This window comes from Corvus hawaiiensis, chromosome 11, assembly GCF_020740725.1.
Source record: "Corvus hawaiiensis isolate bCorHaw1 chromosome 11, bCorHaw1.pri.cur, whole genome shotgun sequence".
NCBI lineage: Eukaryota > Metazoa > Chordata > Aves > Passeriformes > Corvidae > Corvus > Corvus hawaiiensis.
In genome coordinates, this window is record NC_063223.1 from 20806915 (window position 1) to 20828266 (window position 21352).

The following is a 21352-nucleotide window of genomic DNA, read 5'->3' on the forward strand; positions in this document are numbered from 1 at the left end:
TACCTTCAAGGACTGGAGATAGGAAGGAAAGCAATTAGGAGGAATGCATGTTCCAAATTCATAATATTTTCTTACGGTGGGCAGGAATATCCTTTTTTACACCTCAGACTGTGTTGACTCAAAGCTGTGGTGCCTGTGCCCTAAAGGATCAGAGAGATCACTGGTATTGCAGTGGATTAAGTTAGTTCCTGCAGCAGTGTCTGCTCTTGGTCCCTGAAAATATGAGAAAAAAACTTCCCTTCAGCTTTGCAGCTCAGTGTGAAAACCCTCAAGGACAGGGGACCTGACCTTGATGCTTTACAGTCAAAAAATTCAAACCTTCTCTAATGGTGTATCCTTTTATGGCTGCTGCATCCTTCGAGGAGGGTGTATGGTCTTTGTGAGAGCTTTAATAGTGAGAGTTACTGCAACAGGGAGCTGGAGATTGACATAATGATGGTGCTGATTTTCTGCTCCCTGGGCAAGTGCTGTGAAGAATATGTAATCAAGGAGTGCCACCCTCGTCAGGGAGCTGCCAGGAATAGGTTTGGGCTCCTGTAGGAGGGAGTAAGGGAAGGATGGGGAGCTGTTTGCAGGAACTCAGTTCAGGCATGGGCTTAGCACGAGCATTTAAAAGTGGCTTAGTCACTCTTCACTGCAGTTAGTGCTGACTTGCTGCTGCATCATGCAAATGTGGGATGTATTTGAGGCTTGCATCACTTTCCTCTGTAGTGCATTTGGTTTGGGTTTTTGTCTGTTACTAGTTTGTGGAATTTACTGCATCCCCTGTGTATCAGTTGTTCCCTTGTCCCATAAAAAAACACCTTTCAAATCCAGATTATCGTTGAAGTTTGAGTTTCAAAGCACATCACTTGCATTTACTTTGAAAGTTTTCTGATTCAGCATGAGGACAATATTGTCAATTAATAGTAAGAGAGATTTTTGGATGCAGTTACAGAAAATACCACTTCACCAGAAGGGTGAGTGCAGCTAAAGCTGAGGGACTTGGCCACTTCCACAGCTGAGCTTGACTCAGCACCTGTGTTAAAACCCCACTGAGGTTGTGCTTGGTTGCTCTGTGTCAGAACAGATGGGTTGCATTAAATTTTGTGGATTTGCATTCAGTCTGTGAAAAATACTGTCATGTTGTGGCTCTGCAGTGTTGTTCAGTGATGGCAAGTAATATTGAAATACTGCCACATAATCCTGTATGAAGCTTTCTGGGAGCAAAATCTTCCATCTTTTAATTTCCAAGTTGTTGGAGGATCATCCTGAAGCACTGGCTTTTGGAAGAACAAAAGCTTCAAAATAGGTGGTACCATCTCAAAGCCCTACTGAAGCAGATATTTCAGTTCTAAGTTTTGCTTTGCCAGCTCTGTTTTTCTGGCCAGTCCTTACTGGAGTTGTGGTTTTCATCCCACTACTTTTGCTCCTTAGATTACAGCAAGTATCTGTGTTCATTTCATTTTATTCATCTTTGTCTTTTTAACCAGTACCTCTGCTCTTGCTTTGATACTTGAGTGGTTTTAAAGGAGCTGCCCGATGAGTGCATCTATTCAAAAAATCAGCAAAAACACATTTTCAGAACATTTCACTGCTTGTACATTTGAAGTAAGATGTAAATGTCAGCTCACTCAAAAAAAAAAAAAAAAATAAAAAAAAAAAAAAAAAAATCAAAAATCAATCCCAATTCTATCCCCACTCCAAAAAAAACCCCAAAAGGCAAAAAAACCCCCAGCCCTGCCTTGCCTCAAAATGGAAGGGCGTTAAAATTATTGAGCCAGGAAAGATGATAAAACTCTAAAACATCCAGCTCAAATATCTGCAATTTCTGGAAAAGATGATAAATTGAGAACCAGTGAATTGTTACAGGGAATTCATTGTTGTTATAAGTACCCTATTTATAATATCTTCCTGCATCTTCTTATGATATTATTAATGTAAATTGTACTTTTTATTGGCTATTACTAGAATAGGTTGTATGACTCAATCCTCTCCACCTTGTGAGAGGTGCTAACAAAAGATGTAAAAATAGCTCTGCTATTTGTTTTCAGCAAGTTATTTCCTCCTCATCTTCTCCACAAAGAACGAGGAAAGGCCTGTTTGTTCATTTCTTTAATTGCCCCAACCAGGGCATAATTGAGTCTGTTGCAGGAAATGTCAGAGAAGGGGGTAAAATGTTTTCAATCTGCTCAAAGAGATGTGATGAAAATGAAGCAATTATAATGTTTCCTTTCTAATCTAGGGAGGATCTCATCGACAAAAAAATCGAAAGTGCCGTTTCTTGTTTGCAGTCTGTGATTGAGCTGGGACGAGTGATCAGAGACAGAAAAACCATCCCAGTCAAGGTTAGAACTCCTCACATCTCCTGTCATACCTTGGGAATGTGTAACAGTTTTAAACTTTGGGAGAAACCTGGGGAAACGGAATAGTTATGTTTCTGTTTTGTTGGTTTTTTTTTTTTCCCCCCCAGTATCCTTTGAAAGAAGTAGTAATTATCCACCAGGATCCAGAGGCTCTGGAAAGCATCAGGTCTTTAGAGAAGTACGTGCTCGAGGTAAGAACATGATGTTTAAGTGGATTGTGTCTGTTGGTTAGCTGAACAACCATCCCTGTTGATGATATTAACAACTCAGAGGTAAAATGAATTTCCAGGGGAGCTGTAATGAAAGGGGCTATCAGTGGGTGATGTGCCAAAGTCAGTTTAGTGTAGAGAAATACTTAATCCTGCAAACTGACCACATGGGACTGAGAGGCTGTTGGAATCTGACCATTTTGCATTCTCAGAAACCATCTCCAAGGATCAGTGACATAAAATTCTTGTTCTGTTCCCACTAAGCCCTGGCAGTACAGGATCTGAGGGGTTTTTTCCTTGTGCAGAAATGGTGTGGCCCTTACCCTGTGCCTGTTCTTGCAGGTTAAGGGTTCTTCCTTCCCTTCATTGAGGTACCTGTAACAACAGATCTGCTCACGTGTTTAAAATATGCTGTCGTGTTGTGGTTGAAGTTGCCATTGTCAAGATCAGCTGCTTTACCTTGACAGAGAGAACAAAAATGTGCATCTTGCCAAGGAGGGATCTGCTCACCTCACTTGTCCTGGTGAGGGCAGCCATGTCAGTCAGGGGGTTTAGGAGATGAAGCAGAGGAAGACCTTCTGTTACATATAATTCCAGCAACACCAGCTTTCCCCAAGCATAAACACAAATCTATGGAAAGTCTCTAAAAATTCTGCTGGGGGAATGAGCACTGGCTCAGGAAGTCACAGCTCAGTGCACAGGACCTCTACATCAGTGCTCTGTGCTGCTTGCTTTTAGTTACTGTGGGAGTTAAATGCTTAAGAATTGTTCACTAGAGGAGTTTTTAATTAAAAAACAGTAATTGATTTGCAAGTGGGACTGTAAAGCTTTTCTGTCATGTTAACTTATTGATTATTGCTCTTAGACTTGGCAGTTATGATCCCTCACTTCAGAATTGCTGTTATTATTAATTATAATAACTTCAATATCTGGGTCTCTTCAACAGCAGAATTTTGTGAAATTTAGGCTAGTGTCTGTCCCATTTTTTGGATCTGAAAAATGGATTTGTAGATTCTAGAGAATCCAGTTTTAAGGGAGATAAGGTTTGCTTCCTCAAATTACTTCCGAAATGGTAGTTGCCAAAATTTGTTGTCAGCTTCTACAGCTGATGAAAGGTAACAGAAGAAGCTAACCATTTGTAAATTATTACATAATTGGATTGTACATTAGTATGTTTTGATTTGTATTCTTCTGCTACTGCAGACAAAGGGGTCTCTTTTGGAGACATGAGTTACAACAAACTCAGATGCCTTTGTGGAAGCACAAACACAAAGTCCTGTCTATTGTTCTGGTTTTATTATGTGTCTTAAAATTCAACAAGCTGCTGCTGGAGCTGTGTGTGTTTTATTGTACTGCATGGCAATCAATCCTGTTGTTTACTGGATGGTGCAGAGCTAAAGAGGTCAGTGATTACAGGCAGGCTGGGCAGCATTGCTTGGGCTGCATTTGCAGCTTTGTTCATCAACCTCCTGCCTATTCAGAGCTTCGGAACCTTCAGTGATTGCCAGGAGTAAATTTGCAGATGCCAGAGGTAATGGGTAAGGAGAATTACACCATTTAATTTCGTGTAGTTGCTGACAAAAGAATTGGAAAAATATACTTGTCAATTCTTCAGAAATTTCATTCATCGCTTTTGCAGAAGGAACTGTAGTCTTTGATCTGCAGTGCTGCTCTCTCATCTTCAGAACACAGCAAGTCATTTAAATAAATGGATTTTAATATTAGAACTCCCCAGATTATAGAATTGTCATGCAAAAATAGCCAAGCTCACAAAATGAAATAAACCCAGAAGGCTTTTAGCAACTGGACACAGTTGCATTTTATTCATTTCTATTTGATGCCTTTTACAAGCCTGGGTCAGGACTTCTCTTCCCTGCTGCTTCCAGGGAAAGGTTTTATCTGAGTAAATTTGACTCTGTGCACAGTCAGAATCTTGTTTCCATCCAGCTTTTGTATTCCTTCCAACCCCCAGCCCTGTGTAGGGCTGCTGTAAAACAGAGAAAATTGACTTCTCCATCAAACCCAGCGGCTGAGCCTGTGACAGGGCTGAATTATCTGACACGGGAGCTGTGGCTGGGGGGCCCTGCAGTGTTTCATTTCTTAAACTATTACATAATGAATACTTATTTTCCTTTTTAGGCTGCCTGCTTAGAGAGCCCAGCCCAGCTGAAGCACAGCATTTCTGAAATTCTCTGTCTCTGTTCTGAAGACTGGGCATTGCTGGGGCACGTGGCACCAGCAAAAGGCTCTTGTATGTTCAGGCATTCCATGTACAGCTCTTCCAGCTGGTCATGGGAAGGGCTGGTTGCCTCAGTGTGTCCACATGAGACTTGAAAGATGTGTTAAGGAACTAATTTTGAGTAATTAGGAAGATAAAATTAAGAATTATTTGAAGTCAAAGCACTGAGACTGACATAAACAGACCTAAGATACAGATTTGCCTGTTTTTTCTAAGACTCATTCTGGGTTTTTAAATGGATAATGTGTACAAAAGAATGATTTCCTAATCTAATTAGTATAGAAAACTTGTCCTGATGGAGTTGGCTTCTCTGTGATTTATCTAATCAGGCCCAAAGTCATCTTTCAATTTGTGCTATTTTTTTGATTATTATTTCTTTTCCCCCACGAGGTTGTCATTTACAACTCGTGGGCTCATTTCCAGCAGCACCCCATTGAAACTGAATTTCTGAAGTGCGTAATTTTCATTAGATTTCCTAAAAGATGTATTAAATAAAATTAGATTCAGTTGTGTTCTTGGCTCCTCATGTCAGTAGGACTTCCTGGGGAATTAGGCTGCAGCTCAGAGGTTGTATTTAAGCATTATTTCTCAGTCCAAATGTTTGGCTACTTGCTAGTCCTGTCATGCTGTTGCTGCCATTTACTTCTGCTTCCTCAATGCCTTGGAGCAGCTTGTTTGCCAAGTGCACCTGGTGATGCTGTAGGGTGGTGATGGGGACCACCATCCAGTGGACATTAAACACCAAATGCTTCAAGTATTGGCCTGCCTGGCCTGGATTACAGTGAAATGTACATGCAGGTCTGTGCCTCACGTTTTCCAGCCCCAGTCATAAACCCCTTCAGATTCCTTCTCTCCAAAGAGTTCCAGCCTTGGTCTTTCCTCATACGAAAACAATGTTGTCCTCTCAATCAGTTGCTGTGCCAAACTTCCCACAGCACCACTATGCTCCCTTCAGATACGGGGACAAAAACTGCATGTGTAACTCAGAAAGATGTGCACACACACTCCTGCAGTGTCTGGGGCCCCTCCTGAAGTCTATGCAGGTTTTATAAAGCTGTTTTGACTGCTGGGCACAGGCAGAAGCTTTTCTGAGCAGAGTGGCTTTCTGTGTAGTGGGGAGCTGGAATGAGCAGGTAAAGGAAAGGAGACAAAATGAGGTCGTTTTGTACAACCTCAACCATTAAATGGTTGGTTACGGTTTCCTGGCTCGGTGTGTACTGAAAGGACAGTTTCAGCAGAATTTTCCCTCCTGAGCTCTGCCATTGGCTCCAGCCACTGCACGCAGAGGGAATGGGTTTAGCTCTTCAGGCAGTTGTGAGGGGGAAATAAAAAGGGCTGTTGAGTAGGGGGCTGATTTGAGGTGAGAGCTGTCTGTTAATAACAGAGACCTGCTTCCTGGGAGGCTGAGAGTGAGGATGGGGTCTGCTGCTGAAGTTGGGTTCAGGCTTGGGTTCGTTTGCTCTCCCGGCGTTGGCCAGTGACTCGGTCCATAGAGACAAGCCCATACAAAACTTGTCCCTTTACACTTCCCTGGCACTGTGGCCCTGCTGTGGGCAGGCCCTGGCTGGTGTTCAGCTCGTGTTCCGTGTCTCTGTTCCTGCAGGAGCTGAACGTGCGGGCGGTGACACTGTCTGCGGACAAGGGCAAGTACGGCGTGCGGCTGCGGGCCGAGCCCGAGCACACCGTGCTGGGCCGCCGCCTCAAGGGGGCCTTCAAGCCCGTCATGGCTGCCATCAAAGAGCTGAGCAGCGAGCAGCTGGAGAGATTCCAGGAGACAGGTCTGTAGTGGGACAAACCCCTCAAGGATGGCAGGGTATCCTTCTGTGGGCTTAGGGGAGCTGAGGGTCTACTTCCCTCTTATTATCCCTCTTCAGCTGTTACGAGGAAGAAATCTGGATTTATTATTTTTCTGACAGTAGATTAGAAATGGCCATGCACACTGATCTTAAACTGTTCTCTTCTTAAACTGTTTCTTCCTGTCAGAGGAGGTTTAAGGTGGATATTAGGAAAAGGTTCTTTCCCCAAAGGGTGTCGAGCACTGACCAGGCTCCCCAGGGAATGGTCAAGGCTGCCAGAGCATTTGGACAACTCTCTCAGGGATGCACAGGATGGGATTGTTGGGGTGTCTGGGTAGGAGTTGGACCCCGTGATCCCTGTGGGTCCCTTCCCACTCAGGGATGTTCTGTGATTTCTCAGTGCTACTGTAAGGCCAAGATGAAGCAAAGAATAAGCTTTCTGTGAGACTGAATCAGATTGGAACTGAGTATTTGTGCAGTAGCTTTTATTCTAAAAGCATTCCTTCAGTTCCAGAGTTACAAGCGGGTGTGAATTTTGCAGCTATATCTGTTAGGGAACTGCTTAAATGGAAATTTGGAGTTGGTGGAGTATACAGGTTATTTTTAAGTTTTATTCCATTCAGATGGTTCCACACAAACAGTTGCTGAAGTGCCTGTATTTTAGTGATCTCTGCTGCCTGGAGAAGTGCTTGTGTGAAAAATGGGAATGTGGGATAACTCAGTGCTGCTCACTAGTGCTTCACTGCTGTTTGGCTGCATTGCCAATGTATGCATTGCACATGTTTGAAGTCTGATACTTGGTTAAAGCTTTCTGAATTTAAAATCGGGGTTTTTACTTGGATGGTAAGAGAGGCTCTCCATCTGCCAACCCTGCAGGCACCATTGTTGTGGAAGGACACGAACTCCATGGGGAAGATCTCCGCCTCATGTATCAGATGACAGAGGGATCTGCCCAGTTTGAGGCACACTCCGATGCTCAGGTATTTTATTGGTTATTTCTTTTGTTTCTTTCTTTGATTAAGGGAAGAGTTCCTCTGGAAGCAATAGGAGAATGGTGGGGTGAAAGCTGGCTTGGGTTTGTTAGTTCAGGTAGTTCAGCATGTCCCAGGAGTGTGTGAATCCTGCAGCTGTTCAATGCTCTCTCCACCGTTGTATTTTTTACATAAGGAGCTCTCTAAAAAGCATCCTGAGCTCCTTAGAGTGTTTCTTCCACCTTGTTTCCAGTTTGTCACCTGCTCATTGGTGTTCTGTGCATTTGCTCAGGTTTTGGTCCTGCTGGATGTGACCCCAGACCAGTCCATGGTGGATGAGGGAGTTGCCCGGGAAGTGATCAATCGCATCCAGAAGCTGCGCAAGAAGGTGAGGAATCAGCGCTTTGGGACAAGACATTGTAATTTCCTTTTCAGCAATCTGGGCAATATGCAGCAGCAACTGCATTTTTAATTAAACATAAAGCCCTGTATCATTTCCTCGTGTATGACTTTCTGGTTGGATTCCCTTGCAAGAGCTCTAAAGGACATGCAGAGAAAATTTCTGTGGGACATGTAATTTTGGAAAAGATATCTGTGCAGTTAAGGCTGCAGAAATCATATATTGATAGAAAAGTGTGGGTTGGAAAGGACCTTTCTTCAGCATAAGACTGAAAATTTACAAATTGTTATCAAAATACTTATTTTTTATATTTTATATATTTTAAAAAACCCTTTTTAGATTTTATAGATGTGTGTATATATGCACACACCTATGTAGAATTTTTCTTTTTTAAAAATAAAATATATACACACCAATGTAGATTTACATATTTTAACTTCTTTTACATATATGAAACTTACATAGATTTATTCCTGTATAAAATACAACCAGGAAGAAATGTGGCCATGAAAACTCTCCCGTGTGTTAGTGGATGATTTAAATTTAGTTCTGTAATGCCATAAGGCCATAATTTATTTTTGCTATAATGAATATCAAAATACTTAACCTTGCCTGAACTCCCATGTTTTAAGATTCTTGGTGTTTTGACAGAAGGGTGTTTTTTTTCTAAATCTTCTGAGGAAACTTCTAACAAATGCTTGATAAATATATACTTTTTTTAACTTAACAAGTATTCCTGTCTTGGCGTGTGATCCTGCTGTCAGTAATGGTGTGTCTGTGTGTCCTGCAGAGGAACCTGGTCCCCACAGATGAGATCACTGTGTACTACAGGGCCCTGCCCGAGGGGGAGTACCTGGACACCATCATCCAGGAACACGCCGAGTTTATTTTTGCCACAATAAAGGCAGACCTGAAGCCTTACCCGGTGCCTACCTCAAAGGAAATTCTCATCCAGGAAACAACCCAAGTAAGAAGGAAAAGCACTGCTTGCATAGTTCATCTGATTTGCTTTTAACCCAATAAATTGCCCCAATTAAAGAATAATTGTGTCCATATTTATTTGTGGGATAGAGCAGATATCTCTGTTTTCTATTTATAACTTTCGGTATTAGTGGTTTTTGGTTTATAAAAGAAAATAGTTGTTGAGTGCTGTATGTGTGGTGTTTTTGAAAATCGAGCTGCTTGGATACCAAAGTAAATAAATGAGGCAGTTGCTTGTGTAAACCTAATACACAGTTATTTGTACTTGGATTAGTGCATTGTTTAAACAGTCAAAATATTGTTGCTCTGATTTTAGATTAATAGACTTTTGTATTAGAACTGTCCTTTGAGGCTAAACGTCACTGGTACCTCCTGGAGGGATACTCAAAGCCTGGTGGTACCAAGGCAGCTGTGATCCAGGGGGTTCTCCAGGCAATGCCTGAGAGCAGGGCCCTGGTCAACACTCTGAATTTCTCTGGAAGAGGGTTCCTCTCAGACAGATTTGCTTTGGCATTGTATTTTGGGAGAGTGTCATCACTGCTCGTCACTTGGGAAAATCAGGCTGTTTCCCTGCTTTCCTGACATCTGGTACAGGCAGATTCGTGTCTGAAGCACTGTCACTGAAGGAAGATGTGGGAAAAATCCCTATTTTGTGGTAAATCATGTTTAGTGTAACAAGGCAAGATCTTAGTGTTGTTCATTGAAGAAAAATATTTTTCTGTGTTTGTTTAATAAAGCAATATTGAAATAATGATAATCTCTCTCTTTCCCCAGCTGAAGGGATCAGAGCTGGAAATCACACTGGTCAGAGGGGGGGTGTGTCAGTCTGTTGGCCCAGCCTGTGCCTACGTCAACCTCAAAGTTTGTGTCAATGGGACAGAGCAAGGTAGGCATTAATATCCCCAGCTTGATTTGTCAGGGGTGGTGTATGGAAGAATTTGGAAAAGGTGTGGTGAATGCTGGAGCCTGAATTCATTTGAAAGATGGTGCAGCCTCCCTTCCAATAGGAGCTTCAAATAATTCTTGAAAATAAGTTTATTCAGAGCACAGCCACACCTGTCCATTATTTCTTTTGAGGAAAACACTCAGGTGTGCTCAGGAGTTGTTACTCCTGCTCCAGGGAGAGTTTGTGTGTGAGCATCTCTGTGGGGGGTGCACTCTCTGGATTTGGGGATGTGTTTGAGAATTTGTAATTCCTGCTGTAGCACTGTGCAGTGGGTGAGGCCTGGATGTGGAGGAGATGGTTTGAGAAGCTCAGATAAGAAGTACAGAGATAAAAAGAATACTTAAAACCAGAGAATAGCCTGACTGTGTCTTGGGCAATGGACATGAGTGCAGTGATGTTACAAGGGTGAGTTATATATTAAAAAAAAAGAAAACTGAATGCACTTAGGGAATTTTTTCCTGCATGTGCTGACAATTTATATATGGATGTAAGTGTGTCTTGTTCTTGGTCACAGAACTGCTCCCTGAGTGTGAATGAATCCAGCTGGCAAAGCTGGTGACCATTTCAGAGGGCACAGTCTGGCAGCTTTTAGCCAACATAATGCTGGATTGACACTTCAGTGACATATAAATGGGACTGCCTTGTTCATAAAAGCAGATATAACTTGTACACTATAAATCTGAAGTACACATCAGTCCATTTCTCTGTTTTCTTTCCAGCTAAAAAAATTTGGGAAGATGCAGTGTTGCCAGTTTTAAATTGGCTTAGAAACTCACTGGAAGTAATTAGCGTCATTAGAAAATCATTAGAACTGGGATATTGCTTCCAAACTGCATTTTAACTTCTTAATTTTGGTTTTAGATGGTGTGTTGCTGCTGGAAAATCCAAAAGGAGATAATACCTTGAACTTCACTGGACTTGTAGATGCTGTCTCCTGCATTTTTGGTCTTAAAAATTCCAAACTGACAGTTTTTAATGGAAACACAGGTAAATGGAGTATGACAAGGAAAATTGAAAGTCCTTCTAGCAGCAGCTAGGAGTCATTTACTGTATAATTATTTACTGTGTAATTTATATCTATCTAGCTAGCTATAGAAAATTGACAAGAAAATGGGTAAGGAAATACTCCATTTTATAGTACTTAGCTTATGAGGCTGTGTTTATAGTCACACCAACATGTTTCCAAAAGCTGCTGCTAAATGGTGCTCATCTGTTATCTTGCTTCCATTGCAGTTCTCATCAGGACAAAATGTGATTTATTTCACTGGGCCCAGGCTATGCTGGATCTTGATGGCGAGCTGCCATCAGCCTTTCCATGCTTTCTTTTCCCTAATGCCTCCGTAGGCAGGGTGAGAACTTAAGCTGAATGCAAACTGTGATCTGTAGAAGAAAAATGTTGCCTTTCCATCCTGGGCAACCTTGAGGATCTCTGCATTTCTTCTTTTTAGAAAAACCTATGGAATATTTTTGCAGCTTGAACTTTAAGGCACAAGAATGTAAAAAAACCCCAAAACACTATGAAAATGGTAATTGGACGGCTACAAAAACTTCTATTAGTGTTTTTTTTCATGAAAATATTACTGAAGCACATCTGAGGGGGAGGTGCTTGAATTGGCTGTTTTGGGGTGCCCCCCAGGGCTGCTGAGGATCAGCAGTTCATGTCCAGCAGTGACATCCATAGGGGAATAGTCTGTATGTCACTGTTGCCATCTCAGTCCTTAGTTTCCTTACTGGCCCTCTCCTGAGAGTATTTCTAGGAGGGTGTTTTGGGGGTTTCCCATCTGGTGTCATCCATTAGGTCACTGTGATAAATCTTCTGGGTCGTGCTCAGCTCAGCTGTGAATAGTCATGTCATACAAAAGGATTACTCTTTGCTTTCAGTTATAGGGGATTTAGAGGAAATCCTTCAGTATCTTCCTCAAGTTCCAGTTGTGTTTTGGAGGAGGAAATGGTTTTTCTTGAAATCCTTTTCCAAGTAGGAGTGATACAGTTCCTAGCAGTGTGGTCTGTGCCTGCAGAGGGAGGTGGGTACTGGTATTGTTCATTGTCACCACAGATAGTAAGAGATGACCTGCAAAAGGCCCAGAAGAGTTGGGAAACTCCCATCTCATTAAGGTTATAAGTAGTTTGACTCCGTATTTGGGGTTTTTCTTGCCATTTGCAGGACGAAAAGATGCAGCACAAATCCATTAATGCCAAAGTCCTAAAGGAAGTGGTGGAGAAATTGAAACCTTCCCTCTTCCTCTGCTGTAGTAACAAAGGCTCTATTCCTTTCCATTCACTTTTGCTCCTTAGGAATCACTTTGGCACTTCCCATCTTGGCATGCTGATTTTCACCTTTCACTATGTGTCAGTGGTCTGGGCAGAGCAGGGTATTTTCCCTGCCCATTTATTGACCATATGGAAATTCCCTTGGAAAGATCAGATTATCAAATTGGCTTTTGTTGCAGTTTATCAGAGATCTCAAACAACTACTGGTCAGCAGAAGGTATTGCTCCCTGGGGAGTCAGAGTTCAAGGCACGTGCAAGGAAAATAGTCCTGAATGGTGTCAGAGAATAGATCCGGAATTCCGGTGTTTGCTTTGGATACAATCCATCTGCTTTATCTGCCCAGCCAGGGTGTGGGTAACCTCAGGTGGGGCCTCATGGTGATTGCAGGGCCTCTGTAGGTGAGCAGGGATTGGAATCAGCTGCTCTGTCCAAGAGGAATTGCAGAGAAAGGTTGTGCACTCCACACAAGTCATTTCTGAATCGCTCCCACGTGTGTTAATAAAATTGGGACCCAGTAAAACTGTGTTTATGGCTCCTCATTCCCTTCCTGTGGTTTCTAGGGCTGTCCACTTTACTTGCAGTAATTTATTATCTTGTTCTCTAATGGTAATGAAGATTTCCTTAGGGTTGTGCAGTGGCACAGGATCAGGCAGTTCTTACATTAAGGGAGGCTCAGATAATGTCCTGTCCCTGCATTTCAGTGCAGCATTGGAATAATGGGATAAACATTTCCTCCCCAGCAGTGTGTCGAGGTATTTTGAGGAACTGCGCAATCCCCAAACAAGGCTCTGGGACTTGTACTGACCTTCAGAAACTGAAAATAGAATTTGTCTCTTTCTATATGGAAAAAAAAAAGTAATGCAAAGGGAAGAAGCTGGGCTCCAGTCAGATGGTAAAAAAAGTTGTCGTCTTTGACCTTTTTTCCTCTAGATTGCTGGAAATTCCCTAAACTTCTTGTTTGGGATGCTTGTAGACTTGCACTCAGCTTTCATGGAAGTAGCCCATATTGAAGAAAACCTATTTAAAACAATTTCAATATGTTTATGGGAAGAAATGCATCTGTAGATCATGTAGGGCTTAAAAAAAGGGAGGGGAAAGGAACATGGGGCAAAAATCCCCCTACAAACTTCTTGATTCTGGTCTTATTTCATCTTTGATTTTCAGATGGCTGATTCTTTAATCTTTAATTTTTAAAAGGCTGTGGGGCTGTAAGATACCTTAGGAGAGCATTACCACTTAAACCCCTGCTGCAGGGAGAACTGACTTTTAAAGTGATTTTGATGAACACTTATAATACCTGCTTCCCTTCAAGTCTATTACTACATATGAAAAAATGATCCACTTTTTTCTTGCTCTTATGAGAGGGTTCTGTGAACAGGCTCCTCTGACAGCACTGTGCCTGAGCTCTTCCCTAGAAAAATGTCAGTGGTCCTGGAATGCCAAATGCTAATTTGTTAATTGGGCAAACCCCCCATTACTGCAGCTCATGCCCCCTTGCCCTGCATGGATCCACAGGGATGCTGCCAGCTGGGGAGTGGCTAACTGGGAGTTACTGGGGCCAAGTGTTTCCAGCTCTGTTGACCCCCTGCTCTCCAGTGCTCTCTCTTCCCATGGCCTGAAATTGTGCTGGTTTAGGGCTGTGCTGGGAAAAACCTGCCCTGGCTCCCTTCCATTGGGTGAAATCTTGGTAATTCCTCTCCACTTGTTCATCCAGTTGTTTTCTTGCTTTCCTGGAAATAAAACCAAAAGCAAATCCCCTTCCTGTGCTTGAGCACGTGCCTGGCACCTCACAGAGGCCAGAGCAGTGTTTGGCTTTTGGTTTCTTTTTTCTTCAAACCGTTACAACTTTGTATACAAATATATGAAAGTTGATATTTAAAATACACATTTTAGAATCTTAGGTGCAGCCTGAGGTCTTTGTGCTTCCTTGAGCAATCTTCTAAACACTTCCCAGTGCATCCCACTCTGTTCCGTGGCACTTGGCAGAATTTTGAGAGCTTGTGCTTGTGATTACTGTTCACTTTTTTGTGGGGTTAGGTTTTTTGAGGGTTTGGGGCTTTATTTGGGAGCTGTGTGGTTGGTTTAGGGGTTTTTTTAATTTATAAGTTTATAAACTTACAAAGTGTATAAATTTATAAGTTATTCCCCTTGAGATTCTTTCAGGTGAACTGATAGAAAATGAGCTTTGTACAGCTTAGGCTCTGTGACATGTGAACAAAGCTGCTATGGAATGAAAACCTGTTTGCTGGAGCTGACAGGTGTGCCTGTTCCATATGTACAGGAACACATAGTTCTGACAAGAAATTGAATGCACCAGTTCTCCTGGATGTGATCTCTGGAGCTCTTTGCAGCAGGGAGTGATGTTATTCCTGTGTATCTTTAATGCTGTGCCCGTCAGTGGCTGTTTGACCTCAAGGCTCAGGCAGTGCTGCAGAATTCTTTTTTGTCACAGAAACCTCATCAGCTTCTCATCTCAGGGATTGCTTCTGATGTTCTTGGGGACAGGGCTTCTGGTTTTTGGGTCTGGTCTTCCCCCATTCTCTCCATCTGCCTGGCTGGAGCCATGCTGGATCATGAGCTGTGGTGGCATTGCACAGTCATGCAGGGGGCTTTATTCATGAGCCATGACTTTAGTTTTTTTGGTTTGTTTTTTTAATATTAATAAATATCCTGATGTTGCCTAGAAACACATCCCCCGTGCTGTTTTGGCCAGGGGATTTTTGGTGCAAGCAAAGATCACAGATCTTCCTGTAATGAGATAGGAATGGTTGGCTTGGGTGAATAATTCCTGCTTGTTTGAAGTTTGCTAACTATTTTTATTGCATAAGTCACTATGTGCATAATAAATGTTGTATAGGAGCTAATTTCCACAGCAAACCAAGCACCCCCTTTGTGTTATTATGAGAACCAAATATTTCTGCACAAATTCCATCCATTTTTCCAACAGAGAAGCTCTTTCTTGAGGACGGGATTTTGAAAGGGGAGACATTCCTGCAGTGGGGTCGGGAGTGAGACAGCCTCCCTGTCAGCTCGTGGCTCCTGGGATGGCCTGACTGCTGTCACTTTCTGTTGCAGAGCTGATAAACCAGACTGACCTGCTGGGCCTCAGTGGGAAGACTCTGCACGTGACAGCAGGGTCAGCCCCTGCCCTGCCCAGCTCCCCCAGTGCCCTGCTCTGCCAGTACATCAACTTGCAGCTGATCAATGCAAAGCCACAAGGTACGTGGGCTGCTGGGCTCCTCCTTCACAGCCTGAGCTTGCTGTCATGCAAGTTCTGGCCCTTTTCACTTGCTGGTGCACAGTGAAAACGTAGGTTTTCACTGGTACATGGTGATTGTGTTTATTTTTTTCCTAGTACTTGCTTTCTGGTAAGAACAATATTTATACTTAGCTTTTATGCCTCTTCTCCTGAGAGAAAAAGAAAAGCCAGTTTGAGATAAGGGGCAGCAGTTGAACATGAGCCCCTGGTCATTGTTTCCCTGTTTGTGACCATCAGCTCACCTGTGCAGCTTACTGTAAAGGGCTGAGTCTAAAACAGGCCAAACTTGAATGAAGAGCCAGCTCTTTACCAGGACACTGGAAACAGCCTGTGAAACGCTTCTTAGTGCCATTTAAAAGCAAAATGAATTGCATTATTCACCTGGTCTGGGTGTATAATATATGTGTGTGTGTAATTCTGTTTCCCAGCTGCTAATCTGAAAGCTCTTGTGGGAGCAACTGAGTTGTTTTAATAACTTGCTCTTACTCTGTGCTCTGGTATGAGCCCTTTCTGACACTACTGAGAGCTTGCAGGAGCTAAAAATGTGATTTTTTCCTAGGGATTTGATCATCAGTAGGTGCTTGGTGAGCTTCTGCACGTAGTGGTTTCTATGTCCTGTTGAAATATTTCATATTTCCCAGACCCTTTTATCATTTGACTCATGTAAGGAATTCTGCAAAGTTTTCTTCTGTTGGCCAAACTGTCAGTCATCACTTACACTTGTGGTTCTGTGCTTCATGAAGTTACTTTGTGAATATCTGTAGGCTGGTATTGCTAATTTCTCAGTACCGTGGAGAAATAGAGATGAAATGGAAGAAGAAATCCTAAATTTCAGTTTACCCAGATAAGAGAAATAATTTCATTTCTTACCAATAGTGACTCAGCTGTTTTACCTTGTCCAGAATGCCAGAAAGGAACAGTGGGAACTCTCCTAATGGAAAACCCCGTTGGTCAGAATGGATTAACCTACAAAGGTCTCCTGCATGAGACAGCAAAAGTTTTTGGGCTCAGAAGCAGGCGGCTAAAGTTGTTCCTGGATGAAGCACTAACTCATGGTAAGCACAAACCTTTGGTTTGCTCATCTGAGGATCCTTGGAATTTGTTGTTGAGGAGCAGCTCATGTAACCTGAGATCCAGTTTAATTACTAAATCCACACTATTCACACAGTGGTTTGTAATTTTGCCCAGTAATTCAATATTAGCATAATAAAATCCTTTAAGCAAACATACAGATTTAGAAGTTCAAAGCTGTAATGCATTCCCTTCATGAAATGGCCAAGCCAAGTTGTGTAAAAGCTTTTTCCTTCTGCAGTAAAGGTCAGTCAGCAGTGAGAGTGGCAGTGCCCTGCTGAGTGACCAAGCAGTGAATCTCCTCCTGGAAGTGAGTCTACAGTAGGAATATTTTAAGAATCTGTTCGAACTTGTAACATTCATATTGTTGCATTATCTTGGACAGTTGGAGTGGGTGGAAAAGAGTGTTGGATCTCTGTTAGAGCAGTGTGGGTAGGTTGGAGTCAGTAGGGCACAGCCATCGGGATATCTGGGAAGCAGGAAGCTTCAGCACACACTCACAGGTCTGAAATGCTAAAGAATCCCCCAAAACCACAGACAGGTGGGAAACAAAGATCTCTGATTCATGGGGAATGTGTGACTAAACTGTAGCCACTTGTGATGATGAAAAATTTGACCAGAGTGATTTGGGACTTCATTTGACAGAGAGAATGGATTGGAAACTACATGGTAAAAACCCCAAGAACTCAAAACAGTGATTCCTGTATTCAGGAGAATTCAGCTCTTGGAATGAAATGATGCCAGGGGTTCTGTCTGCAGTGTCACAGTGATGTGGTTTACAAGCTGTTTGGGAGGGATCCATGCCATTTATGGGCTTATCACGCGTTATCTATCCAGAAGTTGGACATCCTGCTCAAACTGGCCATCTTAGGGTGGGCTGAGCTTCCTCAGGAGGTGCTGTCAGTGGGGAGGCAGCTCTAGTCCAGCTGCTGAGAACTGGGGTCACTCAGCTGTCCACGAGGATTCAGGTGGGATAGACTCGAATCAGAGCAAGGGGGGGGGGGGGGGGGGGGTGTGGTTTGTTGTGGATTTTTGGCTGTTTGGGATTTTTTTTTTTTTTTTTAATTTTTACTTCATATGACCTGGAACATGTTTATCCAAAAGCCATTTTTGTAGCTCAAATGGATCTCAGATGTTGATGAAACTTTCTAGTGGTAGTGTGAGCGAATGCCAAAAATAATGTGCTGAGTGGTGTTAACAGAGAACTGGAGCCTGGAGTGTTTCAGCACACGGGGTGTGCTGAAGAAGATGAACCACACTTGGTCTGCATAAACCCAGAGGTATTTGTGTGCAGCCTTGCTGCCTGGGGATTCAGGGATTCAGGCACTCAGGAACAAGGGATGTTAGGCACAGCTCCTCTTTGGTTCCTGTCACTGTTACAGCACGGCATGATTCTGTTCAGACACTGAAAAAACCACTGTAGGGAACAGCAGAGCTTTGAAAGAGGCAAGGAGCTGACAGGACAGGAAAATGTACAGGCAAAACAGCCTTTAAGGCTCAGTTGAAGTGAGGATTTTTAGAATGCCTTCACCTGAAAGGGAAGGGTTAAATCACTGTAACATTTGTAGTATGGATTCTCCAGAGCTGTTTAAACTTTCATTAAGGTGTGTAAAGTGACAGTTCACAGTGATGTGAAAGATGAGATTTGATAACGCTTCCAAGGCCAAAACAACTGATTTGGTCTCTTTTAGATTCAGAACACAGAGAGCTTGGTCCCAGAGGTTTATTTGTGCAGCTAATGCCTTGTAGCCACACTTCTGCTATCTCAGATTTAATTATTAGCATTCACCTCCCTGAATAACACTTTTAAAGTTTAAACACCGATGTCATTGTACTTTATCTTCACATCTCTTTGTATGATAAATAAGTGCTGCATACAAAACACTTTGATGCCTCTAGAAAACATTAGGTCAGTTAATGTTTATCTATATTGTTGCAGCTTTGTAATCCCCCATTTAAGTCCTGATCAATCTGTTCAAGGTCTTACCTTCAAAACAACAAAGCTCAGTCTCTTGAGTAGTTTTTTTGTGGTTTATTGTAAAAATAAAAATGTATTTGCTGTTAACTGTTTGAAACGTTTGATGAAAATAACCCATGAATTGGAAGGTTGGTGCCTGTTCTATAAAAAGGAAAAACAATCACTTGGTGGAAAATGAGTTATTGGTTTTGAAAAGGTTATTTTTATAAATGATGTTGGTGCAGGCAGTTGGGCATCTGCTGTCTATTGCACAGAGACTGGCCAGCTTTTCAGAAACAAATGTGGTTTTCACTCCCTGTTTGTAATGTTGGAAAACATGCCATAAATAAATGTCCAAGTGGTGAGTGTTGCTTATTCATGAGCTGGAGAGATGAGTTCCAGGTACCTGATAGATCCATGATGGGGACACTTCACGTGCTCCCTGCAAAGCCTTTCTGTGGAGCACAGAAAGGAAGGTGTCCCTACAGTTTGCTGAAAAATCAAATTTCCAGTTTTTAAAACTAATTGTTGTGATAGATACTGTTGAAAATAGTAGGTTTGTGTAAGTTCCTAGTTTTTCAGGATCTTAAAAATAAACATTTAATAAGAGACTTGGAGACCAAGTTCAGTTTGTTTGGCTGCTTCTGCAGACCAAACTTTTTTACATCCTGATGGAACATGTTCCTGGGAAGGAAGGTTAGTGAGGGAATAAAGCCCTAATTGCTGAATTGGATTATAGCTCCACTCTTCTAGCTCTATGCTTGGATATTCAGCTGCTTAAAGAGGACTATTACAATGGAAGAGAACTCCTGAAAAACAGTGCCATTTTGATCCATGAGGGCTTCTCAGTTCTCTAATTAACAGATGGCTTGAAACATCAGTGCAGACTCGGTGTGTTTATTCTAAAAAGGAAATATTTTTCAAAGCAAGATGGGGCAGGAGACTGCAAAAAGGTTCCTCCTGAAAATCCCCAGCCAGTCTGGGTGTTACTAATGTGTCCTTTGTGCTAATACTGGTGCCAGATCTTTGTATTATCTTGTATTTGCTTGGGTTGTCTGCAGGGGTTCTGGGGTGTTGTGGCACTGTGACCCCAATCCTTGTTAATCTGGTTTCACCAGTGTTCCTGTGGTTACACCTGCCAAGTTTCTTATCACTCTGAACTTTCTTAGTGAAGAGGTTTCTGGGGTATTTGTTACTGAGGTGACTTTTGTTCCAAGGCTGTATCTCCCAGTATTCCAAACACTCTCCTCTCAGTGGGGCAGTTTGCTACTGCTGATGGGTGCTGGAAGCAAAGTCAGCAAGCACCAGGCTTCTTGGGAAAAATTTCACATTTCACAATGTAATAGTGAAAGGTCTCCAGCTCTGCAAGCTTTGCAGGTAACTTTCCCTAGACACAAGTGGGGTTACAACCCCTGAATCAGCCTATTGGAAGTGTGCTCTGTCCTTCAGAGGTTTGTTGGGACAATATCCTGTTCCAAACTCTGTGCACGTAGCTATGAGAAGACTTAGGGAATTGATCCTGTATGATATGAAATTCTTCAGGCATACTCAACAAGGTTCTAGCAGAGTTTTTCACCAGGTACTGGTACAATCCTTGCTTTACATATAAACTGTTTATGAGGAACTCTGGTTTTCAGTGCCTTGTGTTGTACTGTTTATACTGACTTCATATCATGGTGTTAAGAGTTTTCTGAACTAGGTACTGCTCTGTCAGGATGTGAAGGTGAGAGCTGTGGGCTGATGTAGACTTCTGAAAAGTTCTACTTTGGAACATAAACCAGGCTCTTCACCTCTTGCAGGGACACTCCTGACATGTGGTGACCCTTCCTTTCATGCACTGGGCTTTAACAGGAAGGAGTTTTGAGCTGGGCAGTTTCTGTCCCAGTCTCACTGTGGTGAAACCAGCAGAAATGTCTGAATAAAGCAAATTAAAAAAAAGTTCATAGTTTTCCCTGTAAACAAGAGCACTAACTGTGTTGTTTCTCTCTTCTTTCCTTCGTTCAGAGATCACAAAGGATGTCTCCATGAAGAACCTGAACATGAAGACCCTGTATGTTCATGTCATGCCCACCACAGCTGAATGTTGAGAATTCCAGCTTTATGACCATGTAGACTTTTTTCCACAAAAAAAAGAAGTTAAAGGAAATTACTATGCTTTTAGATGAACATCCAAGTTGTGTATGGTACTTTTAACATCTCTAGTGGCACACAGGATGTTTTCTACCAGTGCATGTCTAAGATGCTGCTCTTTGGTTTCAAATACAATGTATTTTCCTTATGTTATCTTAAAATGCTGTAAAAGCTGTTCAGAAACCTTAGCTATCTATGCAGTAATTTGCCTGGGAGAAATGGGACTCATACCTCAGTGATGCTGTTCTTTGTGCAGAGGGCATCTTTTCTAAACCATGGGTTACCTACAAGGCGCTCTGATATATATCCACCATCCTCCAACAGCTTTGTAACTTATTTAAGGGTTCTCCAGATTTGTTCATTCATACTTGCTGGATTTTCATCAAGTGTGTGGCTGTTGATTTCAAATACTCCCTAATTTCAACACTTGGAACAATAAATTTGCTTCATCTCCAGACTCTTGCTTCCCTGAATTGCGAGTACTTTGCTTCCTTAGGATTTCTGAAGAAGTAACCTCTTAGAGCTCTGTATGGATCAGGAACACCCGGAGACACCCGAGATGTGGCAGTGCATGTACTGAACACCAGTGGCAATTTGGATTATGGTGCTGGCAGGTTTGGGGGGTTGGGTTGGTCAGGGGTTTGGGGGAAGAGTTGTTCTGATGCAGAAGCAGTTTGAGATTGAAATTAGTTTGGGGTTTTAGATTTTGTAATACTCAGTACAGCTTGTCAAATGTTCCGGTGTTCACTCGTGTAGCTGCCGGCAGGGGAAGTAAGA

The 21352-nt window shown here is 42.4% G+C and overlaps 1 protein-coding gene across 4 annotated transcripts in view; it reads left to right on the top strand.

Moving 5' to 3' along the window:
- Positions 1 to 21032, top strand: part of IARS1 (isoleucyl-tRNA synthetase 1) — an 89401-nt gene extending 68369 nt beyond the window's left edge. For 3 of the 4 annotated variants that reach the window (XM_048315416.1, XM_048315414.1, XM_048315415.1), the window contains exons 25-34: positions 2225 to 2327; positions 2453 to 2536; positions 6397 to 6571; positions 7466 to 7569; positions 7853 to 7948; positions 8751 to 8927; positions 9716 to 9827; positions 10749 to 10874; positions 15234 to 15377; positions 16320 to 19598. In XM_048315416.1, coding sequence (XP_048171373.1) covers positions 2225 to 2327; positions 2453 to 2536; positions 6397 to 6571; positions 7466 to 7569; positions 7853 to 7948; positions 8751 to 8927; positions 9716 to 9827; positions 10749 to 10874; positions 15234 to 15377; positions 16320 to 16624 — 1426 coding nt within the window. In that variant the 3' untranslated portion in view covers positions 16625 to 19598. Of the gene's footprint in view, positions 1 to 2224; positions 2328 to 2452; positions 2537 to 6396; positions 6572 to 7465; positions 7570 to 7852; positions 7949 to 8750; positions 8928 to 9715; positions 9828 to 10748; positions 10875 to 15233; positions 15378 to 16319; positions 19599 to 20449 lie in introns of those variants that run through there. The other variant, XM_048315417.1, reaches the window with a different exon arrangement.
- The last annotated feature ends 320 nt before the right edge of the window (positions 21033 to 21352 follow it).